The sequence below is a fragment of the Podarcis cretensis genome (assembly GCF_951804945.1).
Source record: "Podarcis cretensis genome assembly, chromosome: 4".
Lineage (NCBI taxonomy): Eukaryota > Metazoa > Chordata > Lepidosauria > Squamata > Lacertidae > Podarcis > Podarcis cretensis.
Genome location: NC_137173.1, coordinates 53,811,260 through 53,830,561, shown reverse-complemented (window position 1 = coordinate 53,830,561; position 19,302 = coordinate 53,811,260). Strand labels below are relative to the sequence as shown.

The window sequence follows — 19,302 nt, the reverse complement described above, 5'->3', positions numbered from 1 at the left end:
AAGTCATCAAATACACCATTAAGTTCTACAAGCGGGTCAGGGCTTGAGTTATAAAAATCAGCTGTGAGTGAAGTATCCAAGCATCCTTTTTTTGTTGCCTTTGTTGCCTTCTTAACTTAAAGGCAAATAAATATGTTCGGCTTTTCCTCTGGCCCCACCCTACCAACACATACACTCTGCTAATCCCTTGCTTAGCAGACTGCAATTCCCTCCTCCATCTAATATTTGTGTAAGATGCTCAGATCAACTTGTCTATCCCTCACCAATACTAACTTCATCAAGCCAGCCAATAATTCTCCCTTAGGAAGGACAACAAAAACAAGCCTTTTCCCTATTCTACCCCACAATTCGGGAAAACCTAGGGCAAAGCCTCCTCTATTCATACCTGATCAGGCAAGTCCAGATGGTGCTGCAAGATCAGGCAGGGATTAGGAGCCCCCCCCTCTCTCTCTAAATGAGAGAAAAGTTAAGTCCTCTGCCTCTTAATAAGTGGTAAGGACATTAAACTATGGAGAAAAAGCTCTCCTGCCATTTTCAGATTCTCATCTCTCCGCCAACAGAAGCAAGCAAGTGGATTTTTACAGCCCTCTGGCAATCATTTATTGAATTCACTGTCAAAATTTTACTGAAATCGCAACCAGATTGATCTCTTGGCTAGGTAAGTAATGGAACGGCATCATTTAATTATACCCCACATTTCAGGACAATTTCAGCACAAGATAACAGTAACCGTGGGAGTAATTAAAACAACTCTTTTCAAACGTGAGCATAGATCATTCTCCCAGTTTCTACAGTTAACCTATGAAACCAGTATTAACACAGAGCTAGTTAGGCATAGTAGATACAGATTCCAAAACAAGAGTGCAACACATCTTGACAGAACACAGAAGTAAATTAACTCATTTATTTTCTGCACCTATTTTAGGAAGCTATTAGTGTCCTAAGTGGGTCACTGTCACTTCTTCCAGTGATTTCAAAGGAATTTATCATGTGACATTTGGACTCATCTGTCTGAATATCATCTACCTTTTTAATCCAAGCCTGGGGACCGCTGTTGGATAACTGTTCTGATGACAAGACCTGTGCTCCAGTGCTTCCTGTAAAATGGCCTGGGATGGAATTCAGCTGAGCCCAGGCATCAATCTGCAACCATAAATGAACATAACAATATAATTAATTACTAAGTTCTCAAATGCAGACACGCACTGTGGTAGCAACAGCCACTATATACTTTTACATGGTACACAGTAGAATCATAATCCATTTCAAAATAACTTAAAATTGGATGTTCTGAGAAAATTCCCACTGGCTAATGCTGCTTCACCTACTGTTATGTTTCTTTTGTGATGTTGTTCTTTAACTGAGAAGAAAAACCGTATTTTGCTCAGAATCATAGAACTGCAGAAATATGCAGCTATTCCATATGGGGATTGAACCTGCAACCTTGGGTCTTAGCAGCACCACGCTCTAACCAACTGAGCTATCCAGGTACTTCCTTAAAAAAAAAAATCACCTCAGAAGCATTTTTCTTTGTAAACCACTTCATTTCAAAGCATGGTACTGTACTGGGAATCTAACTTGCAAAAATAAAAGGAATTATAGCATCCTTTCAATGTTTGGAAGTCTAAGTTTAGAACACACGAAAGCTAACTTGGTTGTTTCTAGTCCACAATCTACCCAGAATTATGGTGAGTTCAGACTAAACTTCAAAGTATAAGGAATTTGGAAATTAATATCACCACTAGTATATGAAACAGTAAAACGATTTCAGAAAACACAGCAGGTTGGATCCAGACCTGTCCTTCTATGTTTTGGAAGGCGCCTTCTGTTCACGGAAGGGACTGAGATCCATCAAAGGCTCCTCCACCTGTGTATGAGCAGGGAGAGGCGATTTTTGCCAATTTCCCCACTGCAGCCCCCAGGGCCACCTCCCACGCTGTTCTAGAGAGTCCCACAACCCATCAGAGTCGCTTTTGAGGGGGCGCAGAGGGTTGCAGGGGGGATGGGTAAAAACGGCCCCCTTCCTCCAGCACAGCATCTGATGGGTCGCGTTCTGCCCACAGGTAGTCTGGCTCCAACCCAACATGTCTTCAACTTTCCCTTTCCGGGGAGATAAGAAAGAAACTGCAACCTACCCGTTCCTGTGCACGATTTAACAAACACATTGCCTCCATGTCAAATGTATTTTCTGTAAGCCTCTTTTGGGCTATGGTCCGCTCAGTCAGTGCTGACGAGATGTCCACAGGCTAAAAAGTAATAAAGATATCATCTGTTTTGAAGATCTCCAGAGCTAAGGCAATGCATCCTTCATAGAGGGTGTTTAAAATTATGTAGAAGGCAGTTCCCAAAATTTGAACACACTTTTGCACAACCAAGAAACAGAAACTAGGTGTGAATATACATAAGAAAAGACAGTGGGCTTTATCCTTTTTGAATTACTGAAAATAGGACTATAATTCAGATGGACATACAAATGACTTCTGCGCATATAGAGGGTCTTCCTCCCCGCACCCCACTCCCTCGCATGGTTTGGCAAGCCAGTTTTGAACACAGCGAGCTTCAAAAACAGTCTGAAACACAGCACAAGGAACAGTGCTGAGGCTAAATCAGAATCTCCTCTGCTGGCACACCAATCCTTTAAATATGCCTCTGCATGTTCTCTGGATTGCTGTCTAAATTCTACAGATTGCTTTTCAAAGATTGCCAGTAGCTCTTATTTCTTTCAAGGGAACATATTTGTATCTGTTTCATCAAGCATTTTTAGAGAATCTGATTCTGTGTTTGTCATCTGTTTATGATTTCATAACTTTATGATGTTTTTATTAAACACGACCATGATTTTTAAGTGAGCTATAGATTCTAAATACTCATGTATCTATAAGGTAATGAATAGGTATCCATGTGTTAAGATCTTTATGCTTTTTACCTCCAGATTGGCTGGGTTGGGGAACACATCGTCCTTGTTCTCATCCTTGTTCTTTTCAACTGGAACCCATTCTCCATACGCACTATCTGATTCTTTTTTCCGGTGTTGAGATCCAGAAGAGACAGGAAACTCCTTCGTCAAAGTAACCTGATTTTTCGGAGCTGCCGGCTTTATAGTAGGAGTCTTAAAAGGGGGGGGGAGTATTATAATCATAAGTATTTATTTCTAATATTTCTTATAAGATTTAATCATTGTAAGGTCCCATGTAGGTTACAACAATAAAATGTGGTTGTTGGCATCCATCTGTCTCAAGAACATACAAATAAAAAACAGCTAAAACTCTTGCAATTATAAAACAAGTAAAGCTGCTCCAAATAGAGGCCTCTACACTTAACACACAAATGTAGGATGGTGTGGAAACAGGGATGCAACGTCATGGATAGGGCTCGAAGCACCAACCCATGTCTGTTGCCACAGAACTGCCCTCTACATCAGTAAACATGTGAATAGCACTAATGTAAAATGCTTGTGCATTCAATGCTAATTAGATAGATGTTTGAACATCTGCAATTCAGCTCCAAAAGCCATTTCCTAAGCAATTTAGAGTGTGTCTAAACAGGATTAACTATTGCAGTCAAACACTTTTCAAAAGTTGTTGAACATGGTTATTATTGTTATACATTATAGCACGATTGGTTGCTCTAACGTTAATTGCAAATAATAATTTTATAATAAACCATTATTACTGAGTCTCATTTGTCACAATTATTTTCTATAAAATTATCATTAAAGACTTTTAATGCTGCAATTCTGCAGTACTCACAGTTAAATTGAAGAAAATAGGTTTGGGCTCATTGAGTTTAAAGGGATGGTTGATAAAAGGATGCTCTTCCTCCTCTTCGTCAGACACATGAGGCTTGTTCACAATAATATCATCCTCCTGGCTTTGTGCAATCTTCTTGCATTTCTTAAAAAAAAAAAATCACAATAATAGGAAATGAGGCAACGGTTGAGCAACTAAATCTATATAACGTCCGTTACTAAATACTGAAAATTATGGGAATCAAAGACTTTGACTGCTTGGCAACAGCACCGTATTCAACACCAGGCCTGGAGATGATATCCATTATACCTGCAAGACCATAGTCCTAATACAACAGATGCTACTGAGATTGCTGTGAAATCATCACGTGCAAAAGGTCTAATGCCATCTGGCTTGCTTCCAATATAAATGGATTTATCTTATACCACATAATGACTAATTCAGTTTTACGATGCCCATCACTAAACTGAAATAGTGTCATATACCAAAGGAAAAGCAACAAAACCCCTGTCATGTGGTCCACCTCTCGCCTGAAATGCCTGTGACACAGACACGCTGCTCAGAGTGAGAAGCAAGCAGTTTATTGCCCTTGCTTCCTGGAGGATAAAAAAATCAGTACAAGATTGGGCAGAAAGCAGAAGAGACCTATTATGGGTGTGAAGCCTGAAATCTGAAAACTTGGGCGGAAAATAAGCTGTAACTAAGATCCACCAAAAGGAAGTACAGTCGTACCTCGGAAGCTGAACAGAATCCGTTCCGGAAGTCCGTTCACATTCCAAAACGTTCAACTTCCAAAGTGCAGCCTCCTATTGGCTGCAGAAAGCCGCAGAAGCCCCCTCGGACAATCGGCTTCCGAAAGAATGTTCGAAAACCGGAACAATCACTTTTTCGATTGTTCGGGAGCCGAAATTTCCTAAATATGCAAGATGCTATGGTTTTATATTCTAAGTTATAAGTGATACATTTGTGTGGTAAATAATAAGCAGTTGTTTATTATTATTATTATTATTATTATTATTATTATTATTATTCCCCACCTAAAGAATCTCCAAGCAACCTGCCATTTTTAAGAGCATAAAAAACAACATAAAATCAGGAAAAAAGAATACATTGTAATAAAAACCATACAACATATAAAACCAACCCAATAAAGCAGCAGCAAAAGCATGCCATCAGTAGACAGCAAAATCAACATACTCTATCAAATGCCTTGAGGAAGCTTACATTGATAAGGAAATAAAGATTTAACATATGTCAATGTCTCCCAAAAACATACTGAAAGGATGTGCTTTTCCCTCACAGTTTGAAAATTTCCAGAAATGTTTTATCTCTACCCCACATCCCTCATTAAGTTAATCTAGAAATCCTGCAATTTTAAAACAGATTTTAGTATCTTACTGGATAAATGCTGCATTTTGTATTGAAATAGTAATAGTTGCAAGTTTCATTTGATTCTCTTACCTCAGTGAGTTCCAATATTGTCTCTTTTGCAGACTTTTGTGCAACCTTTTCTTCCTTTTTTTCTGGAGTAACAACAGGCATCAGGCTTGGCGGTAAAGGAACACCAGCCTTCGCACACATGGCAGCTGCATTTGCTTTAGCTATTTCAAGTAGCTGTGCCTTGTCTACAAAAATAAGAATTTATTCATTACTTCGTATCATGTCCATTCTCAGGATGAATTCCTACACCGCACTTAGAATTCCAGAACTGCACTTAGAACTTGGAAATATGCCTGGCTCCTATTCTAAAGAACACTCAAGTAATGGAAGATTCAGTTCTAAAAGCATTTCCTCTCCTATCTCTGAACCCAATTCAGACAAACTCACAGAACAGATCACTTTGCACAATCAGCTATCTTAAAATAGGAATGGAGAACCTATGGTTTTCCAGATGTTGTTGGACCACGACTTTCATCATCCCCGAGTCATGGCTGATGGGAGCTGAGGATTCACCCAGTCACCGTGTGTGAAGTGGGGCACTGCCACTGAGCAGCCCCTTGTACCACCTGACAGGATGTGAGAGGTAAGGTGACAGTGAGAGCCCTGGACTGGCAGTAGGTGCCAAGTATGTGTGCATTGGCACAGGCTGCTGTCACTAACCCAGTGCTTTCCCTGCCCCCTTCCAGTCCTAGTGAGCAAGCAAGCAGGGCGAGAGTAAAGCAAGCATCAGCTGTAAATTTGTCCAACACCATTCGGAGGGCCGCAGGTTCTCCGTCCATATTTTAAAATACCAAGTTATTTCTCATTTCTTCAGCATGAGCATTAAAATTATCTACAATAACACATATGTAAGTTTCAGTTTGTGAAATATACCGACACTGGGAAATATCCAACATCGTACCAGCAGATGAAACAGGACTTCCCGTTCCTCTGCTGCAAAGGGTCCCCCAAGCTTCCAGAGCAGATTTTGAAGCTGTGCAGGGAGATGCAAGGAGAGAGCAGGAAAGAGAAGCCTGATACGTGTGAGCAGAATTCTGTTGCACAAGCAGGCTGCCACTTTTGGAATGTCCCTCTTTAACAACACTTAAAAGAAATTGTTTTAAAATAAAGGAATCTTAGAAAACCCCGAGAACTTAAGAGATACCAATTTATCTTCATAACATTATCTATGTAACAAATTGCTGAATATTAATTACCCAAGTCAGTCAGACGCTTAGGTGACCTGCTTGAAGTTCTGGATCTTCGATGATCAGGTGATATACTGGTGCTCCGTCTTCTCCCTGTGGATCTAGAGCATCTTGGACGAACAGGTGTTCGACTTCGAGATCGTAATCTGAGGGGTATTCTGTAGCTGTCTCTTGAATCAGACCTCCTCCTCCTCCTGTCAATAGACCTGGACCGGTTTCGCCGAGATCTCCTACGCCTTTCCCTGGATAAAGACCTCTGTCTTGACACAGATCTTGATCTAGTCCTCCTCCATCGTCTTGAACAGGATCGGGAGCGAGATCGGGAACGTGTTTGAGAGCGATGATCAGATTTTGATCTTGAGGACCTCTTCCGTGTTGCTGATCGAGAACGGTTTTTTCTAGATCGTGATGCTGTTCTATGCCTGCGGGATGGTTCAGAGGACTTGGAGCCTTTACTCCTTGATCTTCGCAAAGGGTCTCGCTCTCCCGTTTTTTCCAAAGATTTAGACCTAGATTTAGATTTATGATATTCAGGAGACTTGGTATGATTAGGTGCTTCCACAGATTCAGTTCCCTCTGTTTTTTCAAGCGATTTGGACTTCGACCTAGATTTGGAGCGTTTTCTTCCTGAAACATCTGAAGAGTCTTTATCTTTTCTTCTTTCAGGTGATTTTGATCTGGACTTTGATTTAGACTTAGATTTTCTGTGTCTGGATTTTAGGGAGGGATCTTCTTTTTCAGCAGATTTTGTTCTACATTTATTATCAGCCGACTTGGATCGTCTCCTTTTTGATCTTGATGAAGTTTCTAAGTTTTCAGCTGATTTGGATCTAGATTTGCGATTATCAGAAGACCTAGACCGTCTCCTTTTTGCCCTGATGGAAGTATCTCTTTTATCAACAGATCTGGATCTAGATTTGCGATTATCAGAAGACCTGGACCGTCTCCTTTTCCCCCTGAATGAAGTCTCTCTTTTATCAACAGATTTAGATCTAGATTTGCGATCAGAAGACACAGACTTTCTTCGCCTTGTCCTCAATGAACTCTCCCTTTTGTCAACAGATTTAGATCTAGATTTGCGATCAGAGGATCTGGACCGCCTTCGCCTTACTCTCAATGAAGTGTCCCTTTTGTCAACTGATCTGGATCTACTTTTGCGATTATCAGAGGATCGGGACCGCCTTCGCCTTACCCTCACAGAACTCTCCCTTCTTTCATTTGATCTGGATCTAGATTTACGATCAGAGGACCGAGACCGCCTTCGCCTTGTCCTCACTGAAATTTCCCTTCTGTCAACTGATCTTGATCTAGATTTGCGAACATCAGGGGACCTGGACCGTCTCCGCCTTGACCTCACTGAAGTTTTTCTTTTGTCATCAGCTGATCTGGATCTAGACTTATGGCGATCAGAGGATATGGACTTTCTTCTCCTTGTTCTTACTGAAGACTCTCTTCTGTCAACAGATTTGGATCTGGATTTGCAACGATCTGAGGACCGAGACCGCCTCCGCCTTGTCCTCACTGAGGTATCTCTTTTGTCAGTTGATCGTGATCTGGATTTGCGACGATCAGAAGATCTAGACTGCCTCCGCCTTGATCTTATCAAAGAATCTCTTTTGTCAACTGATCTGGATCTAGACTTGTGATTATCAGATGATCGTGACAATCTTCGCCTTCTTCTGACCGATTCTCTTCGGTCAACTGATCTGGATCTAGACTTGTGATGATCAGAAGATCTGGACCGTCTTCGCCTTGACCTTACAGAAGTTTCTCTCTTGTCAACAGACTTTGATCGAGATTTAAGCCGATCAGAAGTCCGCGAACGTCTCCGTCTAGACCTTACTGAAGATTCTTTGCTCTCTTTTTTGTCAGAGGATTTTGATCTAGATTTATGACGTGAGGTAGAGTCCTTTTTTCTTGAACGAGAATCATTCTTACTTCTAGAACGTGCTCTTCTTGATGCTACCTGTCTAGAGGTGGAACGTGATCTAGATTTTTTTTTACGTTTTTTAGACTTAGAAGGAGATTTTGATCGACTCCTTTTTGCTTTTTTCCCACTCTTACTTTTATCTTTACTTTTGCTGCTTACTTTTTCACTTTTCTTGTCTTTTAAAATACTTTCTTCCTTTTCCTTCATTATATCAGAAGACTTTGGAGCGGTGTCTGAAACCTGATCCTTCAAAGAATCCTGTAGAGTTATTTCCAATTCCTTCTCCTTGGCCATTTGCAAAGGTTCAAGAGATGCTTCTGAATCTTTCAACAATTGTTGGTTTGATTTCAGGTTTTCTGCTGTTACACTTACAGATTTTATAGCTGCCTTTAAACCTTGTTCCTCCAAAGAAACTGGTTTCATTCCATCTAAGTCTTTTTCCTTTGGCTTGTGCAAAGGCTCTGAAGTTGCTTCTGAAGTTTTTACCTCCACAGTGAATTGTGGAATCATTTCTGAATTCTTAGCTTGTTGTTCTGTAGTTGACTCCAGATCTATCACCTCTGCCATGCACCTCTCTTTGGAATTTTGTTCTGTAATGTCTATGTTCTCTGCAGTCATAGGAGCTGGTACCGAATCTTTAGTACTAAGAGCATGGGCAGATTCTAAAGATGCTTCAGGGATCTTTTTTTCTGACAACAAAAAAGGAGTTGAATTTCTTTCCAAATCCTGAATCCCCAAAGCTAACGCAGATTTTGAAATTCCTTCAAAATGCATTTGCTTCTCTTTTCCCATTGCTGTTTGGGCAACTTGCAGATCTTTTACTTTCCCTATAGAATCGCATTTAGTGGTTGCTTCAAAATCTTCTGGTTCTTTTGAGTGTACTGATTCTGGAGCAATCTTAGATTTTAATAAGGATTCAGTGTCCTTCAACTCTACTATATTCATAACCCCTGCATTTGCCTCAGAACTCTTGCCATCCACAATAGATGCTATTTCTACAATAGGTTTAGAGTCATTTTCTGTACGTTCTAAAGCTGTTCTTGAACATGTTTCATCAAAACGCATTTGTAATTCTAGTTGTTTTTCTGAATCATTTGCTGTTTCTGTAGCTAGAGATGATATTGTGGCTCCAGAACTTTTTTCTTCCACAATACTTGAAAATTGGGGGGTAGTTTTTGAAACATGCAGCACTTCTTCACATGTGCCACTTCCTTCCAAATCACGTGCCTCCATAGTACACAGGGATTGTGAAGGAGTTTCTAAGTAGGTTTTTTCTGGAGGAAGTTTAGATTTTGCAATAGTTCCTAAATCTTCCTTATTGACCAAACCTACAACTGCTGAAGTTGTTTCTGAAAGTTTCTCTTCGATCACACTTTCAGATTCTGGAGCTGCTTTGTACTGATGTGTCTCAAGGGCATATTCTGTTTCTGAAGCCGATTCTAAATATTTTATTTCCAAAGTATTTTCTGCTTTGCTATGTTTCTGAGAGTCTATTATTTCCAGTACTTCTGTCCCTTTAATTGTACCAGAAGAATCTGAATTTGTTGTACTTAGATTTCTTGGAGTAATTTCCAGTTCTCGGGTTCCTGTAGAGTCAACTAGTTTTAATACAGAGACTGATTCTGAAGACTTCAATTCTGGTGTATTTAGCTGTGCTGCAGTAGCTACTGAATTTTTTATTTCCAATACTGTTTCATAATTTAGAGCTTTTCCTAAATCTTTGGTTTCTGCTTCAGGTATGGATATAGATTCTACAACACCATCTGAATCCCTCACCTGTGGCACACAGAGTTTAGAAGTTGTTTCAAACTGCATAGCTGCTTCTGAATTTTTCATCCCTCTTGTATCTAAAGTACTGGAGCTTGCTCCCAAATCTATGGCATCCAACATTAACTCAGACTGAATTTTGTCACTATCGTTTCTTTCTGAAACAGTTGCAGATTTAGAAATTGATTCAGAATATTTTACTGCCAATTTTGTGTCTGGTTTTAGAACTCCAAAATCCTTCTGTTCTGCTTTATCTGCAGTTGTCAACGTGCCTTCTGAAATATGTGCACCCAAAACTGGTTTACGTCTTTCAAAGGTTTCTGAACCAGTCACATCAGCTTTGGGAGTAGATGTGAGCACATTATTCATCTCGTTTTTGTCCAAAAATGCTAGATTTGTTTCCACCTTCTGACTGGTTTCTAAATCTTTCACACCTGTTATGCGAATGGGTTCAAATGTATCTTTCAATACATGCACAGATTCAGAGGATGCCTTCAATTTTTCTATATCCACCACCATTTCAATTGTTTTAGCCGCTTTTAATCCTTTATCGTCAGTTCCATGGAGAAAGCTGGGAGTTGCTTTTATATCTAACGCATCTGGGGCAAACAAAGTTGCTAGAGCCATTTCTGGTTTTTTTACTTCAAATTCTTCAGTATCAATCACACATATAGTTTCTGAATCTGCTTCCAAATCTGTACCTGCCAGTGCTTCACCTCTGGGTTCTGCATCTGACACTTGCAATACTGGTGTGCACTGTGACATTTCAATATGGTGGGGAGTTTCTGAAGCAATTTCCAAAATTTCTGATCCTACCAACAATTCACGTTTTGGAGGATCATTTGCAATTTCTACACCTGCTTGAACAGTAGATTCTAAATCAGCTTCTAGGTCTATGATTGCAGATTCTGATGCTGTTTTTGAATCTTTTGCTTGAATCAAATAGAAAGGTGTTAGGGTGGTCTTTGAAAATGTTTCTGTCACATTCATAGATTCTGGACTGTGTTCCAAATCTATTACTTTGTTAATCTCGTCAGATTCTAGAACTATAATCTTCTCTTTCTCTGATACACAGAGAGATTCTGGAGCTGTAAATCCTCTTGATTCTGTCCTTTCTTCCAATTTCTGCTTCTCTTCCTGACTAGTTAATTCATCTGAAAACAGAAACTCTGGACTTGTTCCTGCATATTTAACTTCCAAAGAATACAGAGAATCCAAACCAACTCCCCTGATTTTTGTCTTCACATACTGGAGTTGTTCTAGATTTTGTTCTGCATGAGAATCAGGAATTGATGGCAAATTCTTCAATGCTAAGGGTTCCTTAGGACTGCTCACATCCACCACAGTTGTTTCTTTTAATTCTTGCATCACTGCTACATCCTCCAGTTCTGGAATTCCTTCTGAACTTACTATATCCACTTCTTGCAGAGATTTTGAAATGAGTAATGAGCCTTCACTCTCAGCATGCAGCTTATTGTCAGATATTCCTACAGCTACTTCTTTAGTTACTTTCTGATATCTTGGTAAAGTTTTCAAATCAGCTGCCTCAGCACCATTCTGATTTTTCTCCACGTGCGCTATAGCATCAGAAGGCTTCTCCTGTATTCGGGGCACAGGATGAGATTCAGTTTCAGTGCTTTTGCTTTTGGCCACAGTTTCAGATGCTACAGCAATCTCAGAATACTTTCCAGGTGGCACTGAAGTTACTTCCATATTTTTCACCTCTCTGTCCAGTGGTTTTAATTTTTTACGTAAATCATTCAACTCAACTATTGTTTCAGGATCTACAGTTTTAATGCCTTGGGTTTCCCCAGTTTGTAGTGCTTCAAATTTGTTTGCATCCACCATGTGCAGTGACTCAGGAACATTTTCTGAACTCTTCAACTTCATCATAATTTCAGATTCTGTATCAAGTTCTAGGCTCTGTTCTGAATAATTTGTAAATATCATATGCAGTGAATCTGAAGTAGCATCCATCTCTCTCCCCTCTTGCTCTTCTTCTGTCTCTAGACTAGTTTCTAAATCTTTTCTCTGAGTTACTGCATCAAGTTGCAAAACATCTTTTGCACTTTTCATTTCTTTTGTGTATTGAGATTCTGAAATGCTGTCCAAATTTTTCACAGTCATTAATGATTCTGGAACTTTTCCAAAATCCTTTACATTCCCCACAGTATTACTTTCTCTTACATCCACATATTTTGAAGCTTCCAGATATTGTGTTTTTACTATCCCTGGAGCCATTTCTAAATTATTAATATTTAGAACAGTTTTAGATTGTGAAATGCTTTCAGGAACTTGTACATCAATCACTGCCTCAGAATCTTCAGTAATTCCTGACTCTCCTCTCTTCCCTACCACCGCTTCTAGGGGAGTTCCCAAATAATTCACTTGCCTATCTCCCTCAAATTCTGGAGAACTATCTAGATTCTTCACACCCTTCATTGTAAGAGGTTCTGGCACAGCAATCCACTTTTCCATTTCCGTTATATGTTTAGATTTTGCTTTTATGCATCTCATGTCCATCTCCCCAACTTCTATAGTCCTCACTTTTAAAGTTGAATCTGTGCTTTTCATGTCCTCTAATTCTGGTGCATCTTTTGCATCTGCTACAGTTTGCAAAAGTATTTGATGTTTTTCTGCATCATTCAACGTTGTCTTGACTGGCGAAGCTTGAGCTGCTCCTAATTCTTTCACCCCTGCCCTTGTCTCAACATCAGGGGTTGCTGCTGTGCATTTCTGGGCATCCAACTCTGTAATTATTTTTAATTCTTCTCGATGATGCTTCAGTTTAGTTACTAGAGCTGGTTCAAAATATTTTTCAGAGATTGTATGCAGAGATTCTGAAGCTGCTTCCAAGTCTTTCAACGCTGCTGTTGACTCAAACTGTTGACTCAGTTGCAGATCTTTCACTGTGACGATGCTCTCAGAGTCATGTAGTAAATCCTCTTTCATATCCGTAACGGTAGCCTGATCGGGGCTTATTTCAGAAGCTTTCACTTTTGCTGTATTCAAAAATTCTGAAGTGGCTTCAAAATCTTTTCCTACCACCATAGCCAAAAACCCCAGAGTTGTCACTGAATCTTTGGCTTCTGCAGCTGCCTCTGATGGAAGGTTGGCGAAATTACAGCCAGCAGTTTCAAATGAAGTTGCTACTGCTTGTTTCAAGATTTCAGGATTGAAAGATTCTGAGACAGAGTCCAAATCTTTTACCTCCATTGTGTCAAATGTTGAACTTGTTTCCAAATATTCCAGTTGTACTGCTACAGACTTTGGACTGCTTTCAGGAGCACTTGTTTCTTCCATAGCCTCCAATGTCAAACTAGCTTCGGGCTGTTCATATTCTTTTATGTTTGCCACTCTACCTTCAACATCAGCAATATTTAAAGATTCATTCCCTATGCACAAATTCAAAGCTACGTTGGTAGGTTGGTAGGTGTTATTTTCCAATTCTCTCTCATTTGTAAGCTTGACTTCACTGAGTTCTTGAATATTGGCTAAAGTAGAATCTCTAGTTGTATCCAGTTTACTGTTAACTGAATTATTTGCATTATGTGAATTTGATGTGGCTAAATTAAGGTTTTCACATACAGTTTTTTCCAGAAGCCACCCAGAAGTCTGTTTTGAAGAAGATACAGGCTGTAGATCTACATCTTCTGCACTTGGTATGGAGCTCGAGCTTTCTGATTTTGAATGAGAAATGGACTGCGTATCTCCACATTCTTTATGCTGCTCATTTAGTTTTGATTCCTTGGGTTGCTTTTTATACTTTTTCTCCCTTTTCTCCTTCTTCCTTTTCTTCTTCTTTTTCTTATCTTTGTGTTTCTTATCCTTCTTAGACTTTTTCCTTGGAATTTCATCTTCTACTTCTTCGGATAAGCCTCTTTTAGTAGAGTGAGATTTATTTCTCACTGTATCCTCGCCACCATCTAATAAAAGAGAAAAAAAAACTGTGTTAAAATTAAAAATCAGAAGCTAGATTTCAGAATACTGAGCAAGAAACTCCCGACATTTTTGCTGTAGCTATAATCTGAAAAATTATGTTGCATGTACAAACTAGATCCTTTTTGATCAAACAGAGAAAATACTTACTACAAAATTATAGCTTTAAATCAAGGTGTTCAAGCAAGATTACCTTTCTCCATGCCCACTGATTCCTCCATTTCAAGTATAGCTAACACAGGGGAGAATCCAGATAAATAAAAATGCATATTCAGCTACATTTAGAACAGGTGACTGGCATAGTCAAAGTTGGCAGCATCAATCACCTCAATTGTACTCGACACACAGTATGAATAGAATAGTGATGTAAAGACCCAAAAAGATGCCCAAACAAATGAGGAGGAACCATTTCTCCCCCAATTTTTCCAGGTCTTCACATCTCCAGTGACGTATCATATGCTGGATTTGGGAAATAGTCCAGAACTAGAATCTACATATACAATTTCTAATTAAACACAGAATGAACATGCACATTGTCCTTGCTTAACTGGAATGTTCTTTTTTATATATAAACAGCGGGAGGTATCCATCAGCACAAGGACATCGAGCTCTGCAACAGAACATCCCCTCCTTCTCCTCTCCCTTAAATCTGTCCTGGGGGTTTCGCCTAACTCTACAAGACAGCTTTTTGAGAAGTAAAGGAGAAGAAAGAAATTCCCTTATCCCTTCCTCTGGGAATGGGGTCTCATTAGAAGAATTCTATTCATGAGATTCTGGATCCAATCCTTTATTACTACTTATTCTTAATTACACAGCACCATTAGTATGCATGGCGGTTTATAGAGTATAAGGGAACAGGTTGGTGTACAAAGGTACATCTATGTCAAACTAAGGATGGATGCCACAAGCAAAAGCTAATACTCTTCTTCACTCTTCACCTACTTAATGCATAACTGCGGTGCTTCTTATAGCCCATGTGATACAAGTGTAACACCTCTTGGATTACAAATTTCACTACATTAAAAAAACTTCAGGTTTCCAAAAAGTAGATGTAACTATGAAATAAAGAACCTCATTGACCCAGGTACAAATTGACAATATTTTCAAATTTGGCTTCTTGAACTGTCAGGGCCTGAATTTGTATGGAATGCTACAGAGTCTTATTCAAGAGGTTATTATTAATAAATGAGCTTATAAGAAATGGAAAAATTAAAAGAAATACCAGAATTGACCTTTAAAGAAGAGAATATGAAAGCACAATATAACACAACCCTTGGTAAACAAAATATATTATAACTTAAGATAGCCAATAATGTACTGGGCTGTATGCAGAGATCTACTCACAGAAAGGGGTGGATGGAAAGTGAATCCCTGTCCCATCTTTTCCCAGGCGTGCCCCAGGCCCTCAAAAAGGCTCACCTGAGTTTAAGGGGACCCTGTTGAATGAGACAGGTTATGGCATAAAGGGCTGACAAGGAAGAGGGAGATAGCAGAAAATTAGGCCAAGGAATCTTCTGTGATGGTGCTTCTATCAATTTTTTGTGAGGATCAAGTTTCCCTAAAGCAACATTTTTGAGAGTTTCTAAGGACTAGAAATGGCAGGAAAAGCACCTTCCTCTCATACTCTTCAACGATCTCTCTAGATCCAACCCATTTAGATTTAAAAGCTTGAATTTTCCTGCACCCATCATACATGACATCAGCCACAGGAAAGGTGGGCATGGTTTGGCCCAAATGGCCTGGTGGGTCTAAGTAGGTGGGTCCCCTACCAATGTTATACATGCTTACTCAGAAAAAGATCACACTATATTCAATTTGCCTTACTATCCAGTAAGTCCGTTTAGGAGTGCAGCCTAAGTAACATTGATGAGTTTCAGAAATGGATCAGGAGATATACACGGTGGAGTCAATGCCATACAACAAAGTATTATAAAGCATAACAAAATAATAAATCAATACGAAACAGAAATACTTGCACAATACAATCTGATGGCTTTGTGTGCAAGCAACATTAACCAGAAAATGCCTGTTAATAAATATGTGTGTGCTAACAGACACCAACAAGAGGAAAAATAGCTACACCAGCTAGGACAGAAGAGGAGAGGACCTGAACCATAGGTGCATCAGCCCCTGGAACGCCTGTTTTGGCTTCTACCACCAAGAGTCGATAGATGCCTGTGGAGCTTTCAATGGATGTATCAGGCAAGGGTCTCCAGGGTGAAAATGCTGCTCTAGCAAACTTACGGATCCACCCATCCTAACCCCCTTCAGCAAGATTACAATTGCTCAGTTGTTACTTTTTATGCAAATCTGTACATGCCTGATAACCCTGATGTAACTCTAAAACAGAGCTTTCCTGTGTGTTGTGACACATTAGTGTGTCAGCTGCAGTGTGTCAGTGTGTTACACGAACGCTCCCCGCGGTCCTCCTGGGGCTGGAAAGGGCTACCGTATTTTTCCATGTATAAGACGAGGTTTTTTGCTTTAAAAAAATGGGGGTCATCTTATACACGGAACATGGGCATTGGGGGGGATTTATTAAATATTTAAGCATATGTCTGGGATTTTGGCTTGGGTGGGCTGAGGCGGTCCCTCCTGCTGCCGTCCCCCCTTTCTCCTCCCCCTCCGGGCTGCATGCTGGTGACTGGATCGCCTCCTGAAGCCCCCACTGGCTCAACCACCGGAGCAAGAGCAGTTGCCACCACCACTGCTGAGAGCTGCCTCAACTACCTTTCCTTGCCCTTCTTTCCATTTTTTCCTTCTTCCCCTCTCAAACTCCCACCCTGCCCCCAACCCGCTCACCACCTTCCTCAGCTCAGTTTGCTCAACGGCATGTCCGCTGTCTTCCCCTCGCTTCCCCGCAGCAGCAGCAGCAGCAGCACCTACCACTGAAGGAAAGCATGTGGTGCCCCAGCTGCTGCCTTTGCTTCTGCACCATGGTGCACTGTATGTACCTCATGCTGGAAACTTTGAAGGCAATTGCCAAAAAGAAGATAAACTTGCCACCGCAGATCATCCAGATTTTCACTTCTATTTTAGTGTTTTGTTTTCTTAATTTTTGGTTCAAAAAATAAGGGTAGTCTTATACATGGGGGCGTCTTATACATGGAAAAATACGGTAGTTTAACCTCCGGTTTGCTAGTAAAACTGAATTACTGTGTCACGAAATGAGGCATGTCCAAAAAATGTGTCACTAGCTTGAAAAGTTTGGAAAGCTCTGCTATAAGAACACATTTTTACAGAATCTGAATATGTCATACAACTATTCAGTGTATTTAGTGTTGTTGTTGTTGTTGTTATTTTTTAAAAACTAGGATATCAAACCATGTTTGATTTAACTAATCACAATCAGAATAAACAAGTTCTCCAAGTTCTAATGCAACAAGTAAAAAGGTAAAGGACCCCTGACAGTTAAGTCCAGTCGCGAACGACTCTGGAGTTGCGGTGCTCATCTCACTTTACTGGCTGACGTTTGTCCGCAGACAGTTTTTCTGAGTCATGTGGCCAGCAAGACTAACGAAACCAGAGCAGCACATGGAAATGCTGTTTACCTTCCCGCTGGAGCAGTACCTATTTATCTACTTGCACTTTCGAACTGTTAGGTTGGCAGGAGCTGGGAAAGAGCAACAGGAGCTCACCCCATCGCAGGGATTTGAACCTTCCGATCGGCAAGCCCTAGGCTCAGTGGTTTAGACCACAGCGCCACCCATGTACCTAATGAAACAAGTAACTGTGGCTCATTCAAAAGGAAAAACAAAGCTGTTTCTCAGATCCTCTTATATACAAAGGAGTAGGGAGCTAGACTTAAATAACACTGCAAATTTTAATTTCACTAGTCAATCTAACACTAATTTTAAAAAATACATCAGTATGAAAAGAAGAGAGGTGATTTAAGTTGAGGAACAGAAGTTTATAAGTAAGACCTGCAGCAAAACATTGTGGTGTATCCTCAACTAACAGGATTGTTCCTGTTTGGGGTTCTAGCCAGGAAGCTAGCCATGCCCTGCTTCAGGATACTACATTCCATTCCCACCCCATTCACCAGTTTACTTTCCTCACTGACAATTCACTTCCATGATTACTTGGCATAGTCAGTCCACACTGGACTGTTGAGTGGGGGACAGACTGTTGCCCCCTTAGGTGTCACTGGGTTTTAAAAAATATTTTTGTACTTCTGCAAGCCTTGGGGATTTCCTGAGCATGCCGATATATCCCTCTTGTTTATCAGTGGTTCTATTTTGGTGTCAACACTCACACCTGAGTTTCCTATTAGGAGTGAGGTTTCAGGGTTATATAAGATTAATTTAGTCCGGCCATAATAATTTATGGTACAATTTACCATAACTGCATTAATACTTCTGGAACTTGGGTTCTGACACCATGTCTGAGGTCTCACTATTCAGGTGATATGTTAATTTTCTACAAAAGATAAATGAATGATAATAGTTTTTAAATAATTAAACGCAACTCAAATGATTCACATTAGGCCAGAGTAAATTGTGCACTATCTTTTACAGAAATTACAGTCGTACCTCGGGTTACGAATACTGCGGGTTGCGTGTTTTCAGGTTGCGGACCGCGCCGAACCAGAATGGGTTACTTCCAGGTTTCGGCACTCGCACATGTGCAGAAGCACAAAATGGCGTCACGTGCATGCCCAGAAGCACCAAATCGCATCACGCACGTGCGCAGATGCGGTGCTTCAGGCTGCGAACGCTGTGGGTTGCGAATGCGCCTCCTGCACGGATCATGTTCGCAACCCGAGGTATGACTGTATTCAGCAGTTGAGTTGACAAAAAACAAAACAGTGATCTGAGAAATCAGCTATTGTCCAATATATTGGTTTTTTGCATATAACTTTAAAAACACATGTGTTTTAATACCATAGGTATATGGCAATGACTTCACACACATGAAATGTGTGAAAGCTTAACCAGCAGCTTTCTCAAAAATAAGCACATTTACACTGGGTTGTATTCAATGAAGTCAGACTCAAACATACATTTAACTAACTTACTTAGCTGCATATAACCCACTGAATCCCATTCAAATAATCAGAAAAAATAACACTGTATTTTACTATTAGTAAATGAATTTGACAATTACAACTAAATCCTAAATCTGTTTGCTTACAAATAAATCCTAGTAATTTCAATATGCTTTACTCCCTAGTGTGCATAGAGAGCTGCAGCCGTAATTTAACATATACATGAAAATACTTTATATATACTTGTTCTAACTAGTTTTACACAGTACATTGATACACTGTTAGTTTTCCCAAATGTAAAAG

General features: G+C 40.0%; 1 protein-coding gene across 5 annotated transcripts in view; it reads right to left on the bottom strand.

Annotated features, from left to right (window-relative positions):
• SON (SON DNA and RNA binding protein) overlaps window positions 1-19,302 on the bottom strand; it is a 35,729-nt gene that overhangs the window by 13,587 nt on the left and 2,840 nt on the right. For 4 of the 5 annotated variants that reach the window (XR_013837697.1, XM_079971978.1, XM_079971979.1 and 1 more), the window contains exons 3-8: window positions 6,386-13,999; window positions 5,211-5,374; window positions 3,750-3,893; window positions 2,927-3,109; window positions 2,136-2,246; window positions 1,027-1,143 (exon numbers count right to left, since the gene is read on the bottom strand). Coding sequence is in view for 4 of the 5 variants with exons in the window: in XM_079971978.1 (XP_079828104.1) it covers window positions 1,027-1,143; window positions 2,136-2,246; window positions 2,927-3,109; window positions 3,750-3,893; window positions 5,211-5,374; window positions 6,386-13,999 (8,333 nt within the window). In the remaining variant the exon portion in view is untranslated. Of the gene's footprint in view, window positions 1-1,005; window positions 1,144-1,796; window positions 1,868-2,135; window positions 2,247-2,926; window positions 3,110-3,749; window positions 3,894-5,210; window positions 5,375-6,385; window positions 14,000-19,302 lie in introns of those variants that run through there. The other variant, XM_079971981.1, reaches the window with a different exon arrangement.